This window comes from Chelonia mydas, chromosome 2 (genome assembly GCF_015237465.2).
Source record: "Chelonia mydas isolate rCheMyd1 chromosome 2, rCheMyd1.pri.v2, whole genome shotgun sequence".
Taxonomy (NCBI): Eukaryota; Metazoa; Chordata; order Testudines; family Cheloniidae; genus Chelonia; species Chelonia mydas.
This window is the reverse complement of record NC_057850.1, coordinates 4,004,748-4,027,130: the sequence shown is the minus strand read 5'-3', so window position 1 is coordinate 4,027,130 and position 22,383 is coordinate 4,004,748. Positions and strand designations below refer to the sequence as shown.

The 22,383-nt window shown below is 44.3% G+C and overlaps 1 protein-coding gene across 2 annotated transcripts in view; it reads left to right on the top strand.

The window, feature by feature from the left end:
* ARHGAP39 (Rho GTPase activating protein 39) overlaps nucleotides 1-22,383 on the top strand; it is a 430,277-nt gene that overhangs the window by 172,371 nt on the left and 235,523 nt on the right. For both annotated transcript variants that reach the window (XM_043538964.1, XM_037891871.2), the window contains exon 3: nucleotides 5,533-5,613. In XM_043538964.1, coding sequence (XP_043394899.1) covers nucleotides 5,533-5,613 — 81 coding nt within the window. The remainder of the gene's footprint in view (nucleotides 1-5,532; nucleotides 5,614-22,383) is intronic.

Genomic DNA, 22,383 nt, shown 5'->3' with positions numbered 1-22,383 from the left:
AGAATTTCAAGGTTGTCTTAGAAATGTTGGAGTTAGAATAAATCAGTATCTGATGGCTCATCCTCACGGGGGGCTAGAAAGCATCTTTGCTGCTTAGAAGGCTTATATGGTACAAAGACAGCTGTACGTGCGATGCACTGCCATTTAACTACCACAGAAAATGCAGCAGTGGAAGCCTTTGTCCTGAACCTATTTCCAACTTGCAGGACTTGTGTAATTTTCTCTGTAGTGTTTGTACTAATTCTTGAACAAGCTGACCCCCGCCCCATGGATCATAGTGGACCAAAGGCAAATCAACCAACCCAAGCGTTTTGGGTGATGGCAGCATTCCATAATGTCTGTCTCAGTCTTATGACTGTGGGCCAGTAGCCGGCATGTGTGTTAACTAAATGGAGCCAATGGAGCGAAGTTCATGTGCACTCCGTCTTGCCAAGCATCAGCTTCTACAGCATCAGCATCTACAGCGCTGGGTAGAAGGAAGCAGTTAAAGGCCTTTGCTGAAGGGATGTCACAGACTGATGGTGTCACAGATGAGATCTACATTAGCTCATCATGCTAAGAGTCACAAAGGCAGGAACACTCTTTTGTTTGGTTTTGCCAAATTTTCAGAATGTGACCAAATGGCCTCAGCAAAGAGGCAAAAAAGTGACAATCCCCTTCCCCCTTGGGCATTCATGCTGAGGTGTTTCCTGGCCCCTTGGGGCTGCACGGTGTTATGACAGTTGGAAACTGGAGTTTTTAACTCAGTCTGGTGCATTTAAGACTCTGCAGCATGCTGTGAAGGATGCTCGCTCAGAATTTAATTCTCCTGAGTAAGTTGCTCTAAACAATAGATATATAGTGACATCAATTGGTGAAGCATTCTTGGAGTCTGTCAATCAGAGCTGAAGCAATGCATTCAGGGGAATCTGGGCAGCAGCAGGCTGCTCTGGATTTGATGACCCCCACCTTAAAATATTTGGAAATCTAGATTAAAAAGGCGAACTGACTTGGCAATTTACTGTGAGGCTGGGGGGAAGAGAGAAGTTGGAGATTTGGGGGTTTCCCCAAGACATTTGCTTCTCCCTTTATGCTAAGAATCGTGGGGAGCCCTTGGTTACACCATTAGAGCTTAAGCCAGGGAGTTTAATGTGGGACTCTAACTACCTACCGCCTCCTTGTCTTCCTTCCCTTGCTGGGCTCTCATGTCCTTGACCTCAAGGATGCATCTTCCAGAATATTGGAACTCTCAACCTGAAATCTCAGGGCTAGGTAATGAATCCCCCCATTACTAATCTCATGTGTCAAAGGAACAGTGTCCAGTGTTGTAGTGAAGTTTGGAAATTCCATGTGTGTATCCTGATGTGAAGTGGACAGGACAGGAAGGACCAACATTGGATTGACCTATCTTTTTGTCTCGTACTCAACTAAACAGCCCTTGTATGTTACAGAAGTAGCAAGCCTTGGAAAGAAGCCGTCCACATAGGAATAGTAGCTATTTAGTTGTTAAAATTCTTTTATGTTGGCATAAATTTTTTTGCTCCTTCCTTTATTGCATTCCTTTTATTATACTTATTGTTATTCATCCTCCTTTAAATCTTCCTGCTCTACCAGACCCGTGGTCACTTATGTCCACATGCAATTCCATTGGTCTGTCAATCATACGGTACTTGTTTGTGCATCTAGAAGTATTTTTTCACACAACGCACAGTCAACCTGTGGAACGCTTTGCCAGAGGATGTTGTGAAGACCAAGACTATAACAAGGTTCGAAAAAGAACTAGATAAGTTCATGGAGGATAGGTCCATCAATGGCTATTAGCCAGGATGGCAGTGATGGTGTCCCTGGCCTCTGTTTGCCAGAAGCTGGGAATGGGCGACAGGGGATGGGTCACTTGATGATTATCTGTTCTGTTCATTCCCTCTGGGGCACCTGGCATTGGCCACTGTGGGAAGACAGGATATTGGGCTAGGTGGACCTTTGGTCTGACCCAGTGTGGCCTTTCTGATGTTCTTAAGAAAAACACGACAACTTGTAGATGATCTGACTCATGTAGGCCTGTCAACAGGGACAGAGCTAGTTTCCTTTGAAAGTTTGCTAAGATTCCTGCTGATGCTATAAAACAGATCTTCTAACTTGAGTGATGGCTTATTTTTCCAGGCTCCTGTCCGATACAGTGGCTTTTCCCCCTTCCCTCAGTCTTGTCAATTACTCAATATTCTGTCCTCTCAAGGGATTTTATTTTTCAGAGTCAGAACCTTCAAAAATCAACCTTAAGATAATGAGTAGTGCGTTCTTAGCAACAGTTATGGAGTGGTGAATTCTGATCTGCTCTAAAATAAGTCGTTCATGTGGACCGTCTGTCATAAATGACGTTACCATATTTCTCATGACCTTGAAACTTGTAACTTGCAAGTGAGGGACAAGATAGTTGCCATCAATATCATTTCCAGCCTGGTGCTTCAGTAGGAGGAACTGATTACAATCAAACTGTGATTCACCAGCAACGGCATGAAGAGCCATACTGTCCATTGTGTGCCCAGAAACAGGGAGCACGGACCAGGGAATAACATCCCTTATTTCTCCCGACATGTAGTCTCCTCCAGGATCTTGCTGCAATACTTAGGATGGGAGTAGGGATTGTTACTCGGCAAGGCACTAACATCTGCCAAGTGAATATGAGCATATTTTAGGGCAGAACATATTAAATGCTGCTTCATCTGAGTAGCCCTATGTGAACTTTCAAGCTTTACACTGAAAACTTAAAAATCAGTACTTTGGACAGTAATCCCAGCAACACTTGCATTTGCTCGTATTTCACAGGCATTTAAAGCACAAGGGTACATTGTGCAATCTTGTTGAAGGAGATATCTTATGTGTCAGTTCTTCAAATGTATAATGTCCCAAAAGAACCCTGGGTATAGCTAAACATAGAGAGGGTGACATGAACTAGAAAAAATAAAATATAGCCGAATAATTAGTTGCAGTCAGTGCTGACTTGCACCATCTGAATTTCATGGACTCTTTACATCTGGGTAATTTGTTCATTTTTTGTGCGTAAATACAAGCTTAATTCACTTGTGAGCTCCCACCTATCTCAGAAAACTGGGACTTGAGTCTTGCAGACTCCACTGGAAAAAAGGTGTCTTAAAAGCAACATTACTGTACTGGAGCCTCTGTCTTGAGCATCTGGAAGAACCTTCCCACTTGCTGATTAAAAACAATCTCCCAGACTCACCAAGCCTCCCAGAAGTTCTGTGGGATAGTTAGACAGAAGGGAGACCAGGACTTACTGTGGTCAACTCCTTCCTGGGTAACGAACTGGCTAAAGACATGCCATGGCAGTGCCTGTTCCACTAGCCCCATCTGTGATTCAGGTACGGAAGAACAAAGCGGGACTTGAGATAGGTAAATTCCCTTTGCCTCGGGCAGTTTGTTCTGGGAAGCAGAGGGGTGCTGAGTGCCCTTCGTTTCAGATGTTTGCTGTAACAGAGGAACTTCATCCCAGTCCACTTGGTCAGCCTGCAGTTTCTAATCCAAGCTTTTAAAACTTGCCTGAAGACCTTGCTTAGCTAGAGCCTATTCTAGTCCACTGAAGCCAATAGGAAGCATCCAATTGACTTCAATAGACTCTGAATAGAGCCCACAGCTGGACCATTTTCTAAGTTACGTCCCAGCCTTCTGAAGTTGCCTGAGCCAAGCCTCAGTAGATTGTGTGAAAGGAGATCGCAGCTCCTTGTGGAGGAGTTACCGTCGTCTTTGGATTTGGATTCAGAACTCAAGACGAGAACACAAGCTCTGCAGAATAGGCCGGATACCAAGAGAGTGAGGCAGGGAGAACATGTGCATGTGCTGCATACAGAGAAAGAAAAGGGATTAAGTGATTCAACACAGTGCTTCTGCAAGTCATAATTTTAAGGCTCAGAAGCCTCATTGAAATTAGCTTTGACAGAAGCTTAATTTTATTGCCACTTTCCTGAATAAAATTTGAGTTCTGTCCTAATAGGAAGATGCCTTTTTTTCTTCTTTCTGAAACCAGCATCTAATCTGAACTCTGTGCCTATGTGTGTGTTTTCACACCATATCTTTTGGAGAATTGATCAGAAAGAAGTAGTTTCTCTAGCTTTGCACTTTGTTGTATAAGGAACTAACAAAATAAATGTCCAACCTTTTGTTCAGTGTGTGTGAATTGCCAGGCGTTCTATAAATAAATAAGCCTGATGATTTATGCAGCCCGTTACAGAGTGTTGTTAAGGGGAGGAGAGTCCCCCTACTTCCCCATGCCATTACAGCTGCATGTTAAGCAAAGCTGGAAGTGTAGCTCTTTTGTGCTGAATCATATATGCACATTTATATACAAATGTGAATGCTGCCTTTAGACAAAGAAAGCTAGGGTAAGCTAAATCTAGTGCCTAAATGGAGTAAGGTGTAAAGAGAAATGCATCTCTGCTTTGTGTTCAATCTGGAGGAACGTGAAGTGGGAGTATCAAGAATGTCAAGGGGCAACTGACCTTTGACCTTGTATAATATTTATGTGTGTGAGAGAGAGGCTTTAAAATGTGCTAGTCTGGAAAGCAACGCTTCAAAAATGGCATTATGAGGCTCCAGGCTTGTTCTCTCAATGACTCCAGATCAAATCTACTCAGTGTAGAGTGTTTGTGTTTTCTAACTGCCAGTCCTGTAAACTTCCTCCAGAATCTGAGAATCAAGCTGGATTCACAGGTGTTTGGAACTTGGTAAACAATTCTGTTGCTCATTGCCCAGGGAGTAGACTGTCCAGCTCCCTCTTCGTTGTCTTGGCACTGCAGGGCTAATGCAAGTAAAAAAGTAGTAACGTTGTCCAGTCCACTGAAGTCGGCATGTACAGATGAGGGTGGAGGACAGACTTTACCGAGTAGCAAGGGGCCATTTCTACATAGTAGTTCTCCTCTGAAAATCTGCCTGACTAACAAAACATTGAGCAGGCTCTCCATAGGTGTGCAGATGAGTTAACAAAAAACCAAAACCAAAATCTCTGGCCCTGCAGAGTTTACAATAAGTTGCAATGTATTTTATCTATTTCTGTGCCGACAGCATGCTAAACTTTATATAGTCCTTGCCCTCAACATCGTATGGAGTACTATGCTAATGTAGAATGGCTTTCAAATAAATGGGTATGGAGTGACAAGCCCTAGGAAAGGAGATGGTTTGAGGGGGACGAAGGTTGTGGGACAAGATCGTGAGATGCTTTTGTTATGGGCACGCTTTGTTGGATCCTTTCTTAATGTATAGTTAGTGTTCAGGGGGAAATATGACCTATTTGGGGTTTTGAGGAAAGTCAGCTGAGAGCAATCCAAGGGAAGCAGAAATCTGTTACAGTCCATGGATGGCTAAATGATGGTAACTGAGCCACCTGAGAGATAAGAATTCTGAGTGTGGTCCCCAGGCTTGTGGGGATTGGAGGACAGTGTCTGTGAATGTGGGTGGGGGTACATCCCTGTCACCCGCAAGCTAAAATATTGATGCAAATTGCTGTCCTTGGTAACTTCCTTCTTCCCCATTCCTATGTTGCAGTTCTTCACCTCCCGGAGTGTTTGAGAAAGAATATGAAATATACCGGGATTACAATACAGAAGGTCAACTTCTCCACTACAGGTAGCTGACATTTATCTACAGTAACGGGGCTTTGTCTTCTGAGAATGACTGACTGAAATGTAAACACTGCCATATTGTGTGTGGGATTGGGGACGCTATTTGTGAGTGTGTCTGTGAGGGGAAAGCGAACTTCATGTAGAAGGAGGTATTGAACGCCTTATCTCTTTATTCCTTTTGATCTTCCTTTGTAAACTTTGGCTCTCTAATGTCAGGATGATAATGTTGTCTCCTGTTTATTTATAGTGGAAGCTGTTTGGGACGGAACTGTTCACTACTGTGTTTGTATAGTACCTACCACAGTGTGGGCTTGATCTGGGTTGGACCCTTGGCACTAGCATTATGAACATGATAACAATTGTTAGAGCAGGGCATTTGGAGCCCTGGGCTGGAGGCAGTTTGGTGACTGGGCTGGGAATGGAATGCAGGAGTTTCCTTGTTCTCAATCCTTTAGACCCTGCTGCCTTGCCAGTGTGTTTGATTTCTTTAGATATCTTTCCTGCTGAGCATGGGCTGGATAAGACAGTAGCAAATATTCATTTATGGGAGTGATTATTCTGTGTGCATTTCGGAGGTTATAAAAATTGTACTTCAGACAGAAGGCTGCAGGTCTGTTTCTTCTGTGCTGTAATCTTGTCTTTTGAAATATGCTCAACTGCTTACATAATGATTTTGTATAACAAATTATCAATATTTGCTTTGATTTCTCATTAATGGAAAAACTAGATATTAAAAAAACAGAGGGGGAAAACCCCACCTCCATATTCTCTGCTTGCTGCTCACAAAGCCCTGTAAGGCTAATGGGACTCTCACATCAAGAGGAAAATGGGGACCCATTTCAGGAATCATGTAGGCTCCAGCAGTCTGGAGCTCTGTCAGTCACCGCTGCCTTCTCCGTGAGCCTGCAGCTTGCCAGGATCTGGTAAGAACAGCCATGGCATCATTTGTCCACCTTGGGGCCAGTTTTTGTTGGCTTTCTGAGGTTTTGTTTGGGGCTGTAGGTATTTGTTTATTTGGGTTGTCTGTTTCATCAGAAAGTTCAGTTGGTTTCAGGCACAGATTTTCTGCCACCATGCCTCCTCAATCTCTACAGGCAGAGGAGTTGGAGGCTTCACCTGGGGGAAGGGAAGATAACAATGCATAACGTCAGTCAGAGCTTTAAGAAGAGACAACCCATCGTAAGAGTGTCTAGCACTTCTGCACACCGTGCACCTTAGAACTGTGGTTGAACCAGTGCATTTTTTGTTCTCCAAACACAATGCACTGCATTAGGAGATGGAGTTGGGTAGTATTGCTGAATCACAACAGTTATAGCATTGATGGCTTCCTGGTTGCTCTAGGCAGAAACTGTTGAAGACTATATGTGTTCAGCTAAGCCACATACTTCCATTACAGACTGACCTGTGAAATGCTCTACGTGGTCACTGCATGTGGACAGATGGTGTTTGTACACATAGTGAAAGTTCAAGGCGTTCTAAGCAATGGCTACTGCAGCACTTCCCCTCTTAGTGTAGGTAAGGCCAGAGTGGTCTGTCCCAGTCTGTTCTCTAGAGCTGTCTATCCAAATTGGGGATGGTAGGATTTTCTCTTCCTTGTGACTGGCAGAGTCCAAAGTAATCCAGAAGATAATACTTGGACATCAGTTTTCTCTAATGGAACCGTTTTATCTCATATCAAACCTGAGGCCTCTCTCACATGGACTCGCTGTCCAGATGGCACAAGCAACATGCCTGATTTCAGTCACAACATTACAGTTCACAGGAAAGTGGGATCGAGCTCTGATGTGCTGTCTGACTGTCAGAGAAACAGTTCTCCAGATCATCATGCTTACATTAATGTATCTCTTAAGGATGTTAGCGCTGTTGGTTAGTGGGTGTCAGATTTCCGGCTTGGATATGAGCTTCAAGGATTGTTCAGTTCAGTGTTCCTCTGAGCCTTGATTAACATTCACAGTGTGTGAGCTCCTAATGGGACATCTGTAGGCTCCAGAAATTAAGGAGAGGTTAATGCACCAGTTGCAATCACTTCAGTTTTTATTTCCGACTAGCATTTAGGCCCACTGTTTGTGATGAACATTTTTCCCCAGTTAGTTTCAGATCCTTAAAACGCTACCTGCCCTGCTGGAGGAATACCATTGAGTAACAGAGTACACTCATTTCCTGCCAAATATTTGGTATTTTGAGTGTCTAGGACTGTGTGGAAGGGTCGTCTATGATTCTTCAGCAACATTTGTTCTGTAAAATGTATAGAGGCTGAATTGATATTCTCTCCACCTTTCACCCACTTTGGACATTTGAGACACTTAAGATTTGAACTGGGGCCAGGGCTCATCACAGCAGTGCCCTATCTTAAGGGGTCCACATGGTGCTTTGGTAAAAGCATGGATTATTACTATTTATTCTTATTTATGATTTGTATTGTGGTATCCCCTGGGAGCTTCAGTCATGAACCAGGACCCCATTGTGCTAGGCACTGTACAAACACATAACAGACAGACAATGCCTGCTCCAAATGCCTTACAATGTGAGTGAGACAAGGGGGGTGAGGTAATATCTTTTATTGGGCCAACTTCTGCTGGTGAAAGGACGCACTTTCAAGCACACACAGAGCTGCTCTTCAGGTCTGGGAAAAGTCTGAAGAAGAGCTCTGTGTGAGCTTGAAAGCACATCTCTTTCACCAACAGAAATAGGTGCAGTAAAAGATAGTCCTTCACCCACCTTGTCTCTTTTACGTCCTGGGGCCGACACAGCTATACACTGCAGACTACAATCTAAGTATAAGACAAGAGGCAACAGGAGAAGCACAAGGAAACTGAGACAGTACTGGTCACTGTGACGGGCAGCCTCAGGTGCTCTGCTGTAATTTGGCCTCAGTTTAAGACGAGCTGGAGCTCCCTGCATGAAACTACCCTTAGACCAGCATGGTCCCTGGTTAGTGACTCATCCATTCTGACATGATTAATAGTCAAAATCTGCCCATTGAAGAGGTTCTTGCTTGTGTGATTTGATGGTTGTTGGCAGGGCTGATGTGGTGGTGAGAGCTGGCTGAGAAGCCTGCAGAGGCTGAGTTGGTAACTTTCAGGCTGCATAGCCAGCTATAAATATCTCCTTTCAACTGTCTACTCTGCTAGCCCTGTAACTTAGTTTCTTCTGCACTGATCTTGCAAGAGGAATTCTTTTACACTGACTATCTGGCCTGTCAAAATAAATCTCCATTTGGACCATGGGATGAAAAACAAACTTCCTAAAAGTAAGAGATCAGACTTCCCAACGCAAATGGCAATGACTTTTTTATATTGTAACCCTATACCATTGAATGACCTTAATATTCTTGTATAGCCCTGGTAGAGCCCCTTCCTGTGTTCTCTTATATGCACCTGCAAAGTGCTGTATGTGAAGGTAGTGGGTGAGCTTGGCCAGCCTAATAACAACCATTCCTCAGAGCCTTCCTCCGTGAGCTAAGGTGCATGCCCATTTTTCAGATGAGGAAACTAACAGGGGAAGTGATTTGCCCAAGTTCTATATCATTGTTCCAGCTGGTATTAAACTCAGGGGTGCCTGGCTCTCAGGCCTATGGTTGGCCCATTAGACCACATGGTCACTCTTTTAGTTTGCAGGTAGCAGTGGGAATACTCATTCAGTATCCATCCAGGTGAGTGACTGAGCAAAGCCAAACAAGGCTGGAGAGGTAACCCAGACTCTTTGATTTGTTTTGTGAGCAGCTATTTCTGTAAACAGGACAGAGCAAGCAGGACAGTGATTTGATGCTGATCAATTCTGACCCTTTGCCTGCTGGATTATCACACTAGATACAAGCTCCAATAAGATAGAAGAGAAAATGTAGGTTCTCTCAGTGACAGCAACTCCATCGGCAAGTCGGCGAATGCCCCCCTCCCACCAGTCAGGACATGCAGCCTTACTGCTAGCATGTAGACAGGTTTCAGAGTAGCAGCCGTGTTAGTCTGTATCTGTAAAAAAAAAAAGGAGGACTTGTGGCACCTTAGAGACTAACACATTTATCTGAGCATAAGCTTTCGTGAGCTACAGCTCACTTCATCGGATGCATACAGTGGAAAATATAGTGGGGAGATTTTATATACACAGAGAACATGAAACAATGGGTTTTACCATACAGACTGTAACAAGAGTGACCAGAAAAGGTGGGCTATTACCAGCAGGAGAGCGGCGGGGGTGAGGGAGGTGAACTTTTTGTAGTGATAATCAAGGTAGGCCATTTCCAGCAGTTTACAAGAACAGTAGGAGGGGAAATAAACAAGGGGAAATAGTTTTACTTTGTATAATGACCCATCCCCTCCCAGTCTCTATTCAAGCCTAAATTAATTGTATCCAGTTTGCAAATTAATTCCAATTCAGCAGTCTCTCGTTGGAGTCTGTTTTTGAAGTTTTTTTGTTGAAGAATTGCCACTTTTAGGTCTGTAATCGAGTGACCAGAGAGATTGAAGTGTTCTCCGACTGGTTTTTGAATGTTATAATTCTTGATGTCTGATTTGGGTCCATTTCTTCTTTTACGTCGAGACTGTCCAGTTTGGCCAATGTACATGGCAGAGGGGCATTGCTGGCACATGATGGCATATATCACATTGGTAGATGTGCAGGTGAACGAGCCTCTGATAGTGTGGCTGATGTGATGTGATGTGGCAAACGTCAAGAATTATAACATTCAAAAACCAGTCAGAGAACACTTCAATGTCTTTGGTCACTCGATTACAGACCTAAAAGTGGCAGTTCTTCAACAAAAACACTTCAAAAACAGACTCCAACCAGAGACTGCTGAATTGGAATTAATTTGAAAACTGGATACAATTAACTTAGGCTTGAATAAAGACTGGGAGTGGATGTGTCATTACACAAAGTAAAACTATTTCCCCTTGTTTATTTCCCCTCCTACTGTTCTTGTAAACTGCTGGAAATGGCCCACCTTGATTATCACTACAAAAGGTCTCCCCCCCCCTGCTGGTAATAGCTAACCTTTCCTGATCACTTGTTACAGTCTGTATGGTAACACCCATTGTTTCATGTTCTCTGTGTATATAAAATCTCCCCACTATATTTTCCACTGAATGCATCCAATGAAGTGAGCTGTAGCTCACGAAAGCTTATGCTCAGATAAATTTGTTAGTCTCTAAGGTGCCACAAGTCCTCCTTTTCTTTTTGCTAGCATGTAGAGTGCCTTGTCTGCCTTATGCATGCCAGCAACACATCTTGCAACAGCTGCCTGTGCTTTCTCTTCCTTTCATGTGGGGCCTTTTCCAGCAACCAAGCAATTAAAAGATGAAATTTCATTGTGGTTAGCACACATGGGCTGTTTGCCTTAGCACAAGCTTTGCTGGAGAGAGAGACTTCCAGTTCTTTCCCCTCTCAGCTTTATTGGCTGTAAAACACAGACTACCCCTACCTCCCCCAGATCTGTGCCAGATGGGAAGCTAATTAGCAGCTTCAAGCCCCCTGTTTGTTTAATTAGCTAAGAGTGGATTATTTTCTGGAGGAACCAGGCAGAGGTGTCCTTTAGCGTGGGCCTCTGTGTGTAGTCAGGAGAGAAGAGCTCCTATAATAAAAGTGGGAGCTTCTTTTGAGGGTATGGCTAACCCCCCATTAAAGTGTAGCTATGTGGGCTTTGGCTTCTGTGCAAACTGTTCTCTTGCCACCAAGGGTGAAAGTTAGAGCCTGGACTTTCAGCCATGCCTAGTGGTTTTTGGGTGCCCAAATTGACACATTTAAAGGGCCTGATTTTCAGGGGCAGGTGTTTGGTGCTTTATGAAATCAACCCCCCTCCTGGATTTAAGGTATCTCAGCTAGGGCTCCCCAAAAACAGAGGGAGCCAGTCTCGCTAGGCATTGCTGAAAATCTTGGGCAAGGTGCTGCAAGGCACTGTGAAAGGCAATACATGGGCTATAAGGAAACAAGGGGGTTGGACTAGATGACCTTCTGGGGTCCCTTCCAACCCTGATATTCTATGATAAGGAGAGAGCTCTGGCCTAGAGCACTGCTGGGAACAAAGGAAGGTGAGCAGAACCCACAGAATCATGACACAGAATGGCTGTTGTGCTTGGGCATAGCCTGGCAACACAGAGCCAGCTCAGAAGTCACCTCCCCGGGCTGTGTCAGGAGGCAGTGGGTTCGGTCGCTGGCGAGGAGACAGTGCTCCATATCATGCTCAGATAACCCCTCTGAGTAATCACCAGATGGGGGTCCATGTACAGCAGTCGCTTGGCCAGAGAAAGGGGTTTTGAGAGTGGTTGGGGAAGATCTCCCTGATCTTCCTCCTGCCTCTCCAGCATGCTCACACACACAGACCTTGAACACATGACTAAAATGGACCAGAGCAAGGCTAGATAAAGGTTTAAAGGCTAAATCCTGCCCCAGCTTGAGGTACGCATGTCGCTGCCTGGCTTGCAGAATTCCCCCCCGCACTGCAGCTGAGCTCTCCACAGCACAGGAGTGCCATGCATTTGCTGCGTGCGCTTTCATCAAAGCTGCCCCCACAATCATTCAGCCTCAGAGAATCCACCTTATTATATTCAGCAGCTTGCAAATCCCAGGCAGCATCCATTCATAAAACGCTCCTGAGCAGTTACTGTAGGGCAGGGATTTAATATCCGAATAGAGCCAAAACAAAGCATTATCTGCAGGGCAGGAGTAGTGCGGGGGGGGCTAAGACATTGAATATTGAGAGTGGGGGAGCATGAGGCATCTCCTCCCCCAACCCTCCCAAATCCTGCATTAGCACCATAAATGGAGCATTAGCATTAACCGGCATTAGCATTATTTATCTTGGTGCTGCACAGATAAATAAGACAAGGTTCTTGCCCTGAAGAGCTTGCAAGGTAAATGAAGAGGTAGGATGTATGTGGACAGACTGCAGCTTGGGAACGGGGACAAAGGGACATGTCATACCAATGAGGCTGAGCTCTTGCTGCATGGCTGATGTTTCTTGGAGGTTGGCACTGGCCTAATATTTTTGTTCTCTCTCCTTTGTCTTTTCCTTACGCCTTTGAGTGCACACACCCACACGTATGCTTTCATGCACGTGCCCCATGGCGGAGAAGGGAAGAATAGGGGTTGCAAGTCTTGGGGAAGAAGTGTTTGAAGAGTGTTAGTGGAGAGGGAGGAAGCCTGATCACGGGTTCCAGGACTTGTGAGAGGGAGGGTATGTGGAGTGGGCCAGCTTTGTGGCTTGGGCAGAGTTAAGAGATGAGGGAGGCTAGTGAAGGGGTTTGAGGTGGGACCGGATGTGAGTGTACATAATTAGGGCCCTACCAAATTCATGGCCATGAAAAACGAGTCACGGGCCGTGAAATCTGGTCTCCCCCCCTGAAATCTGGTCTTTTGTGTGCTTGTACCCTATACAATACAGATTTCATGGGGGAGACAAGCATTTCTCAAATTGGGGGTCCTGGCCCAAAAGGGAGTTGCAGGGGGGTCACAAGGTTATTTTAGGGAGGTCACGGTTTTGCCACCTTCAGAGCTGGGCAGCTGGAGAGTGGTTGCTGTCGGCCGAGTTCCCAGCTCTGAAGGCAGCGCCCTGCCAGCAGCAGTGCAGAAGTAAGAGTGGCAATACCATAGCATGCCACCTTTACTTCTGCACTGCTGCCTTCAGAGCTGGGCAGCTGGAGAGTGGCAGCTGCTGACTGAGGGCCCAGCGCTGCAGGCAGCGGTGCAGAAGTAAGGGTGGAAATACCAAACCAGGCCATCCTGACTTCTATGCTGCTGCTGATGGCGGCTCTGCCTTCAGAGCCGGGTTCCCGGCCAGCAGACGCCGCTCTCCGGCTGCCCAGCTCTGAAGGCAGCATCGCCACCAGCAGCAGCACAGAAGTAAGGGTAGCCGTACTGCAACCCCCCTACAATACCCTTGTGACCCCTCCCCTTCTCCCCACAGCTCCTTTTTGGGTCAAGACCCGTACAATTACAACACGGGGAAATTTCAGATTTCAATAGCTGAAATCACAAAATTTATGATTTTTAATATCCTATGACCGTGAAATTGACCAAAATGGACCATGAATTTGGTAGGGCCCTATACATAGTGAAGGCTTCCTAGCTTTCCCCTGCGTCTACCTTGCCTTGCTGTTCTGAATATCGCTGCTGCAGTCTTCTGGGAAGAGGATGCATGGTGGAGGGCAGAGGGCTGTAGGTTGCCAATTTGAAAGTGCCACTCTCCACCTGCCATTCTGCAGGGTGTGCAGTTAAATGCCCCCAGTGCACCCCCATTCTGGCATCCACGCACTGTGCTCTCTCCCTTGTCCTTTACTTCCGGCTAGCGTGTATGGACGAGTCTGAGGCTTCAAAGCTATCTGCTATGAGAATCATGTACTGTACTGCCAGATTTCAGAGTAGCAGCCGTGTTAGTCTGTATTCGCAAAAAGAAAAGGAGGACTTGTGGCACCTTAGAGACTAACCAATTTATTTGAGCATAAGCTTTCGTGAGCTACAGCTCACTTCATCGGATGCATTCAGTGGAAAATACAGTGGGGAGATTTATATACACACCCATTGTTTCATGTTCTCTATGTATATAAATCTCCCCACTGTATTTTCCACTGAATGCATCCGATGAAGTGAGCTGTAGCTCACGAAAGCTTATGCTCAAATAAATTTGTTAGTCTCTAAGGTGCCAAAAGTCCTCCTTTGCTTTTTGTACTGCCAGAGACAACCCTAGGCATGCTGACAACCTTGACAAAGAAGGGTCACAGCCCCCAACAAATCACTGCTCCCTTCTTCCACCTAGCTCAACAACCCACCTGGTGTCCCCTGCCTCAGACATCCATTCCTCTGAATGGTGTCCGTTCTCTGCAGTGGGCACACTATTCCCAGAATCCTTTGCAGGTGTGCTCCAAAGCAGGGTGTCATGACAGTTTGCACAAAGGATTTTAGGACACATTCAAGATCCAAAGGCAACCAGTCACTTGATGAGATAGAAACTAGTACCCCCAGGGATTGGGCAGAAACTCCATGGTCTAAGACTAGCCTGTTGGGAAGTGACAGTGGCTGCCCATGTCCTGTCTCAGCAACTTCCCCACCCTTGTGGCATCCTAGGTGTCCAGCTTCCTAACGTAGGCCGAAGGCTATCCCAGGCCCTGCAGCAGGATCCTTGGAAAGAATGTGAAGGGAGCTGGCTGGAATTCTCTGCCTTCGTGGTGGAACAGGATCAGGGCAGCCCTCTGACAATTTGCTGGGAGGATGGTTTTCTAATACAGCAGATTATGATTAGTGGGTGTCATTAAGGGGATGATGTCTCACTTTGTGTCTAGATGGCATTTGTAGGAGAGCCCTTGCATCTTAATGCTTGTCAAGATGGCCAATTGCAATAATCAGCCTTGTATTTAACTCTTTTTATTCTTACTGGGTTGAACATAAAGCAGCTTGTTGTGGCCCCTTGAGCCTGGATCTTTAGATGATCCCAGGGGCCAGGAGAGCATTTCTTCTCTTCCACGCCCTGTAACAATCCAAAGGGCTGAACTCCTTGTATATCTGTGGGGCAGATTTGTCAAGAAAGGGTTAATCAGATCTGAGAAACTGCTAGCCTTATACATTAAGCTGATTTATTGGTCTGATGTAATGCTTCCATTGTGCTCCCTTGATTGACTGGTAGGGAGTGGAGTCTTTTTAAAACATGGTAGAACTAATCTGTCTAGCTCAGAATGCTCCAGCTCACCTGCTCATGTAGTTGAATTCATCTTCTGTCTTAATAAGCAGCTGCCTCTCTTCTGGTTTCTTATTGGCAGTGATTCAACACTGCATAGGGTGTGCTAACTCTCCCTTTTTTTACTGCACTGGGAGCCCAGGCTTTGTCTGTGGCTGTAAGGAAAGTGTTAAACCTGCAGAGCTGAGCTCTGCAATTACAACCCAGAATCTTGCAATCTATAGGACGCATTGTGCATCGTAGTAAGAAGATATGGGTTGCAGTGTATGTCATAGTGTGTACACCAGGGCACCTGAGGTATTACTCTCCTGGGAATTTCTCAGGAACAAAAGACCTTGACCTTAAAACAGAACCTTCATTCCATTACGTAGGCAATTCTGTTCTGGAAGTAATCAAGCTGTCTGCTTACTTAAGTGTAGACAGTATATTTTAAATCGACTCTCAAGGGAACTAGTGTGGGCTGGGTGCTCTTTGTTTCTGTTGTATAACTCAGAGTGAATAAACTCTTGGTTCTTGGCCTCCATCTTAAATACTTGATAGAATCAAAATAAAAGGCCAGTCAAATGAGTTAGCTCTTCCAGCTCATCCTTCAAGGCCAATTGCAGGATGGTTCCCTGCGGAGTGTTCTGCCCAAACTAGCCTATAGATGACCCAAGAGATGGGGCTGGAGCCGTTCTCTTTCAATGTCTGGTTCATCTCATGGTAAGGGAGGTTTCCTTGCCTAAATGTTCCCTTTTAAATTTAATTCCATTGTAGTTAGTGTTGTGATATCACTTAATGGGCGATGGTTAGAATGGAGAAGTATAAACGTGTGGACAGTGAGTTGGGGATAGATTCCAGGAATCCTGACATTATCCCCTTCTCTGGCCAACAAACAACACTGTCTCTGTGGACTGCCAGCCACACGACTCCTTAGGAAGCTAAGCATACACCTTTCTACCAGCTCAGAAGAGTAGAGAGAACGTTTAGTTGTGGATGAAGTTTACCAGCTTCCAGCAGAATTGTTGCTCAGTTTGCTGTGATGCTGCTTGTGTCCTCAGGACATCACCAGCTTGCCAAGTCCCTTGCCACCAGAGAGTGTAACTGCTGCCTAAAGGGATGTTTACCAACTGACCTCCCTGCTGTTAGCCCAGGTCTCTGGGTATGCTCAGTGACTGGCCTATGTGAATACCACTGCTGCTGATCTTGTGCTGCCAACCTCTTCTTATATCTCTGCATGGAGCAGATAATGCTGTGGTGCCAAGGGCTAGAATGCTTCCATGTGGCTGTGGGGCTGTGAGTTCAGTTCCCATTGAAGCCAGGCTTGAAAGGGTGAGAGGGTGGGGTGATGGAAGCCAGTTCAGGGAGTCCTCCCTATGCAGGGAGCAAAGAAGAAACAGGGGCTCATGGTTCCATCCCGTAGCTGCCACAGCCCCTGGGCCAGGGATGTAGGGAGTTTTCATGGTACAGACTAAGACACTATATCTGCCAGCTGGTCTTCCACTCGGTCGTGTGGTAACACACTGCCAAAGGACAATGGAATGGAGGGCAGGGGCTTGGCAAACCTATGTGGTGCTGTCTCTCTGATCTTCTTTCCCCTCACGCTAAAGCTTATCCAGTGTTGTATGGTCCTTACCACCATCTGAGTGTCCAAAAGGCAGAGCAGTATTGGCTCCACTTGAGCATTCCTTCAGTGCAGAGCATACTTTTGCTTGACCCCTTCTTGAGCCTGAGAGTGGCTGCAATCTTTGGCAGCTTGGAGCTGCAGTTCACAACAGGCATTGTTTTAAGGGGTGCATAGTCTGCGACCTCCAATACTAAACTATGCCAAAGACGCACGTATCCCAAGCATTTGTTAGCCCTGCTGACGGCTGCTGGTGCACCTGCCCGCAAGAACATCTCATTGACTATTCCAGTTGTCTTGCATGTGGTAGAGTCCAGAACTTGACACTCTGCCCACCAGCTGTATGGTTCATCCAGCTCCTTAGTACACTGACTTTGCAGTTTATGACTGTGATTTAGACTGGCTCTCAAGATGTTCTCGTAATAAGTGTTTTTCTTCCTGATGCTTAAAAACTTAAAGGCAAATCTGTTGTTTGGTTTCTTCAGAAATAATGAACAGATTTGGGTTTAATGCAAGTTGAGTCCTGAGAGGCAAGATTACAGGAGGATTAAAAATCCATGTGTGTGACTGAGAAACTGAAGAGAAGGGTTGACAGGTTTGTCATTGTTGTTCTCAGTCTATGCAGCTATGGAATAATCCCCAGAGGGATGGAAGCTTCGTTATTTGGGACCTTTATAACTGGAATTGGAAAACATACCGTTTGGAGCGAACTACTTATAGGCCATTTCCATCTCCAGCTCCAGCTTGTGATTCTGTGATTTTAATAGGTTTCAGAGTAGCAGCTGTGTTAGTCTGTATCTGCAAAAAGAACAGGAGTACTTGTGGCACCTTAGAGACTAACAAATTTATTAGAGCATAAGCTTTCGTGGGCTACAGCCCACTTCATCGGATGCATAGAATATAGTAAGAAGATATATATATACACACACACATACAGAGAAGGTGGAAGTTGCCATACAAACTGTAAGAAGCTAATTAATTAAGATGAGCTATTATCAGCAGGAGAAAAAAGCTTTTGTAGTGATAATCAAGATGGCTCATTTAGACAGTTGACAAGAAGGTGTGAGGATACTTAACACAGTGAAATGGATTCAATATATGTAATGACCCATTCACTCCCAGTCTCTATTCAAACCCAAGTTCATGGTATCTAGTTTGAATATTAATTCAAGCTCAGCAGTTTCTCTTTAGAGTCTGTTTTTGAAGATTTTCTGCTGCAAAATTGCCATCCTTAAGTCTTTTACTGAGTGGCCTCAGTTTGTATGGCAACTTCCACCTTCTCTGTATGTATATATATATCTTCTTACTATATGTTCCATTCTCTGCATCCGATGAAGTGAGCTGTAGCTCACAAAAGCTTATGCTCAAATAAATTGGTTAGTCTCTAAGGTGCCACAAGTCCTCCTGTCCTTTTTGTGATTTTAATCTTACTGTATAGCAAAAAGGCTGGGGAGAAAAAATCTGATCTCTTGTCTGTGGGCAGCTAAGACTTTAAATTTGAATATCTGACAGGAAAATGTGGGTGTTTCAACTTTGGGGCAGTAGTTTCATTCTCATGTAAATTAAAACAAAATGCTGTTTGTGTAGGGAAAATTTCAGAAGTCTGAAAAGAGCAACACTCTGCTGTGGAAACTATAGAACCCAAACCACCAAAAAAGAAAATCAACCATAGGTGCCAACTTTTCCCGGTGCCAGTGGTGCTCGCCCCTGGCCCTGCCCCCATTCTAACCCCTTCCCCAAAGTCCCCATCCCAGCTCCGCCTCCTTCCTGCCCCTATTGGACTCCTTCCCCAAATCCCCGCCCCGGCCCCACCTCTCCCCGGAGCGCACCGCATTCCTCCTCTTCCCCCGCTTTTGCGGCGGCAAGCGCTGGGAGCTAGGGGGAGAAGTGGGAACGCGGTGTGCTCAGAGGAGGAGGCGGAGCGGAGGTGAGCTGGGGCGGGGGGGGGGGCAGGGCAGGGAGCTGCCCACAAATTTTTCCCCATGGGTGCTCCAGCCCCGGAGCACCCACGGAGTCGGTACCTATGAAATCAACCTTCTGTTGGTGGTATCTGACTCAGATGATGAAAATGAATATGCGTTGGTCCACACTGCTTTGGATTGTTATCAAGCAGAACCCATCATCAGCGTGGAAGCATGTTCTCTGGAATGGTGGCAGAAGCATGAAGGGACATATGAATCTTTACCGCATCTGGTATGTAAATATTTTGCAACGCTGGCTACAACAGTGCCATGAGAATGTCTATTCTCACTTTCAGGTGACATTGTAAACACAAAGCAGGCAGCATTATCTCCCATAAATATAAACAAGTTTGTTTGTCTGAGGGATTAGCTGAACAAGAAGTAGGATTTGAGTGGATTTGTAGGCTCAAAACTTTTACATTGTTTTATTTTTGAATGTCCTTTTTTTTTTTTGCATATAATTATACATTTGTAAGTTCAACTTTCATGATAAAGAGATTACACTACAGTACTTGTATTAGGTGAATTGAAAAATACTATCTCTTTTGTTTTTTTACAGTGTAAATATTTGTAATAAAAAATAAATATAAAGTAAGCACCATACACTTTGTATTCTGTGTTGTAATTGAAATCAATCTATTTGAAAATGTAGAAAACATCCAAAAATCTTTAAATAAATGGTATTCTATTATTGTTTAACGGCATGATTAATAGCGCGATTAATCACTATTATTTTTTTTAATTGCTTGACAGCCCTAATATAAATACCTACATGAGAAGCAAAATTTTGCTAATGGGCTTGTCAAACTAGCGTACAGAGATATAACGTGATCCGATGGCTGGAAGTTGAAGCTAGACAAATTCAGACTGGAAATAAGGTGTAAATTTTTAACAGTGAGGATAATTAACCATTGGAACAATTTACCAAGGGTGATGGTGGATTCTCCATCACTGACGATTTTTAAATCCAGATCAACTGTTTTTCTAACATATCTGCATAAGGAGTTATTTTAGGGAAGTTCTCTGGCCTGTGTTATACAGAACATCACCCTAGTTGATCACAACGGTCCCTTCTGGCCTGGGAATCTATCAATTTATGAAAAATCAGAAAGGCTAAGGCACAAAATGAGTTACAGCAAAGGACATACGTCTATAAGAACAGGTTCTATAAATACATTAGGATCAAGAGAAAGACATGGGCAAGTGTAGGTCCATTACTTGGCAGGGAAGGGGAGCTAATAATGGACAGCACTAAGAAGGCTAAGATGTTTAGTGCCTATTGCCTCAATCTTCACTTAAAAAGTTGATTGTGATCAGATGTTTAAACTGTTAATATCAACGAGAAGGGGGAAGGAACACAAGGCAGACTAGGGAAAGAACAGGTTAAAGAATATTTAGGTAAGTTAGATGTATTTAAGTCAGCAGGGCCTGATGAAATTCACCCTAGAGTGTTTTAGCTAGTTTCTTAAGTAATCTCAGAACCATTAATGACTGTCTTCAAGAATTCAGGGTAGACGGTTGAGGTCTTTGCCCTTCTCCAGTCCTCTATCATAAAACCTATTTTTAGAAAGAGACATGAAGAGAATTATAGATCAGCCAACCTAACTTCAATGCTTAGAAAGAAGCTGGAACAAATTATTAAACAATCAATTTGTAAGCACCTAGAGGATAATAGGGTGACAAATAATGGCCATCATGGAGTTGTCAAGAATAAATAATGCCAAACGAACCTAGTTTCCTTCTTTAACAGGGTTACAGACCTTGTGGATGGGGGAAAGCCGTATATCTGCTATATCTTGATTTTTAGTAAGGCTTTTGGTGCAGTCCCGCATGACATTCTCATAAGCAAATCCGGAGAAACATGGTCTAGATAAAATTACTGTAAAGTGGATGCCCAACTGTTGGTAAAATCATACTCAGTAGTTCTCAAGTGCTCGCTCTAAAACTGGGAGGGTGTATCTAGTGATTTCTGCAGGAGTCTGCCCTGGGTCTGATAGTATTCAATATTTTCATTAATGACTTGGATAATGGAGTAGAGAGTATACTTTTAAAATTTGCAAATGACACCAAGCCGGGAGGTGTTACAAGCACTTCGGAGGACAGGATTAGAATTCAGAAACAGCTTCATAAATTGGACAGTTGGTCTGAAATCAACAAGATGAAATTCAATAAAGACAAATGCAAAGTACTTCACTTAGGAAGGAAAAATCAAATATACATATACAAAATCGGGGATAACTGGCTAGGTGGTGGTACTTTTGTAAAGGATTTTGGGATTATAGTGGATCACAAATTGAATGAGTCAACAATGTAATACAGTTGTGGAAAAGGCTATTATTATTATTATTATTATTATTATGGATTCAGAGTAATAGCTGTGTTAGTCTGTATTCGCAAAAAGAAAAGGAGTACTTGTGGCATCTTAGAGACTAACCAATTTATTTGAACATAAGCTTTCGTGAGCTACAGCTCACTTCATCGGATGCATAAGCTTATGCTCAAATAAATTGGTTAATCTCTAAGGTGCCACAAGTACTCCTTTTCTTAATAGGAATATTGTATCTAAGATACGGGAGGTAACTGTGCCACTGTTCTCGGCACTGGTGAGGTCTTAGTTGGAGTACTATGCCCAGTTTTGTGTACCACACTTTAAGAAGGATGTGGACAAGTTCAAGAGAGAGTAGAGGACAGCAAAAATAAATAAATAAAAAGGTTTAGAAAACCTGACCTATGAGAAAAGGTTTAACAAACAAAACCCTGGGAATGTTTATTCTTGAGAGAAGAAGCCTGAGGGGAGACCTGCTAAGTCTTCAGTTATGTTGAGGGTTGTTAAAGAGGATGAGGATCAGTTATCCTCCATGTCCTCTGAAGGTAGGACAAGAAGTAATTGGCTGAATCTGCAGCAAGGGAGTTTTAGGTTAGATATTAGGGAAAACACTCTAAGGATAGCTAAACACACTGGAATAGGCTTCCAAGGGTGGTTGTGGAATTCTCATCATTGGAGGTTTTTAAGAACAGTTTAGACATGTCAGGGATAGTCTAGGTTTACTTTGTACTGCCTTGGAGGCAAGGGAGCTAGACTGGACTAGATGACCTCTCAAGGTCTCTTCTAGCCATACATTTCTGATTCTATGATCATTCAAAACTCACTCAGTGTTTGAATTACCTTGTGTTAGAGTAGCAGTGGTGTCACTAGGAAAGACTGCATTGTCTTTGCAGAGCTTGGTGGGGGTCCTGGACTAGAACTGCCAGGGGAGGAGTGGGTAGGTCAGGATTGAGAGGTATCAGCAGAGCTGTTAGGTTGGGTCCAGGGGACAGGTCTAGAATATCGTCAGAGAAGGGGCTGCTGGTTAGGGTTTAGGTGCATTGGCAGCGCTTTGTATGATGTACTATAGGAAGGACAGAACTTGCATTGCCTAATTGTTGTCCCTGCTCTTGCTAGTTCTATAAATCTCTCATTAATTCACCAAGTCTCGTTTCAGAAGTACCAAACAAATCTCTGGCTCTTAGCTCTTTGCCCCTACTGCTATATTGCATGAGGAATAACTG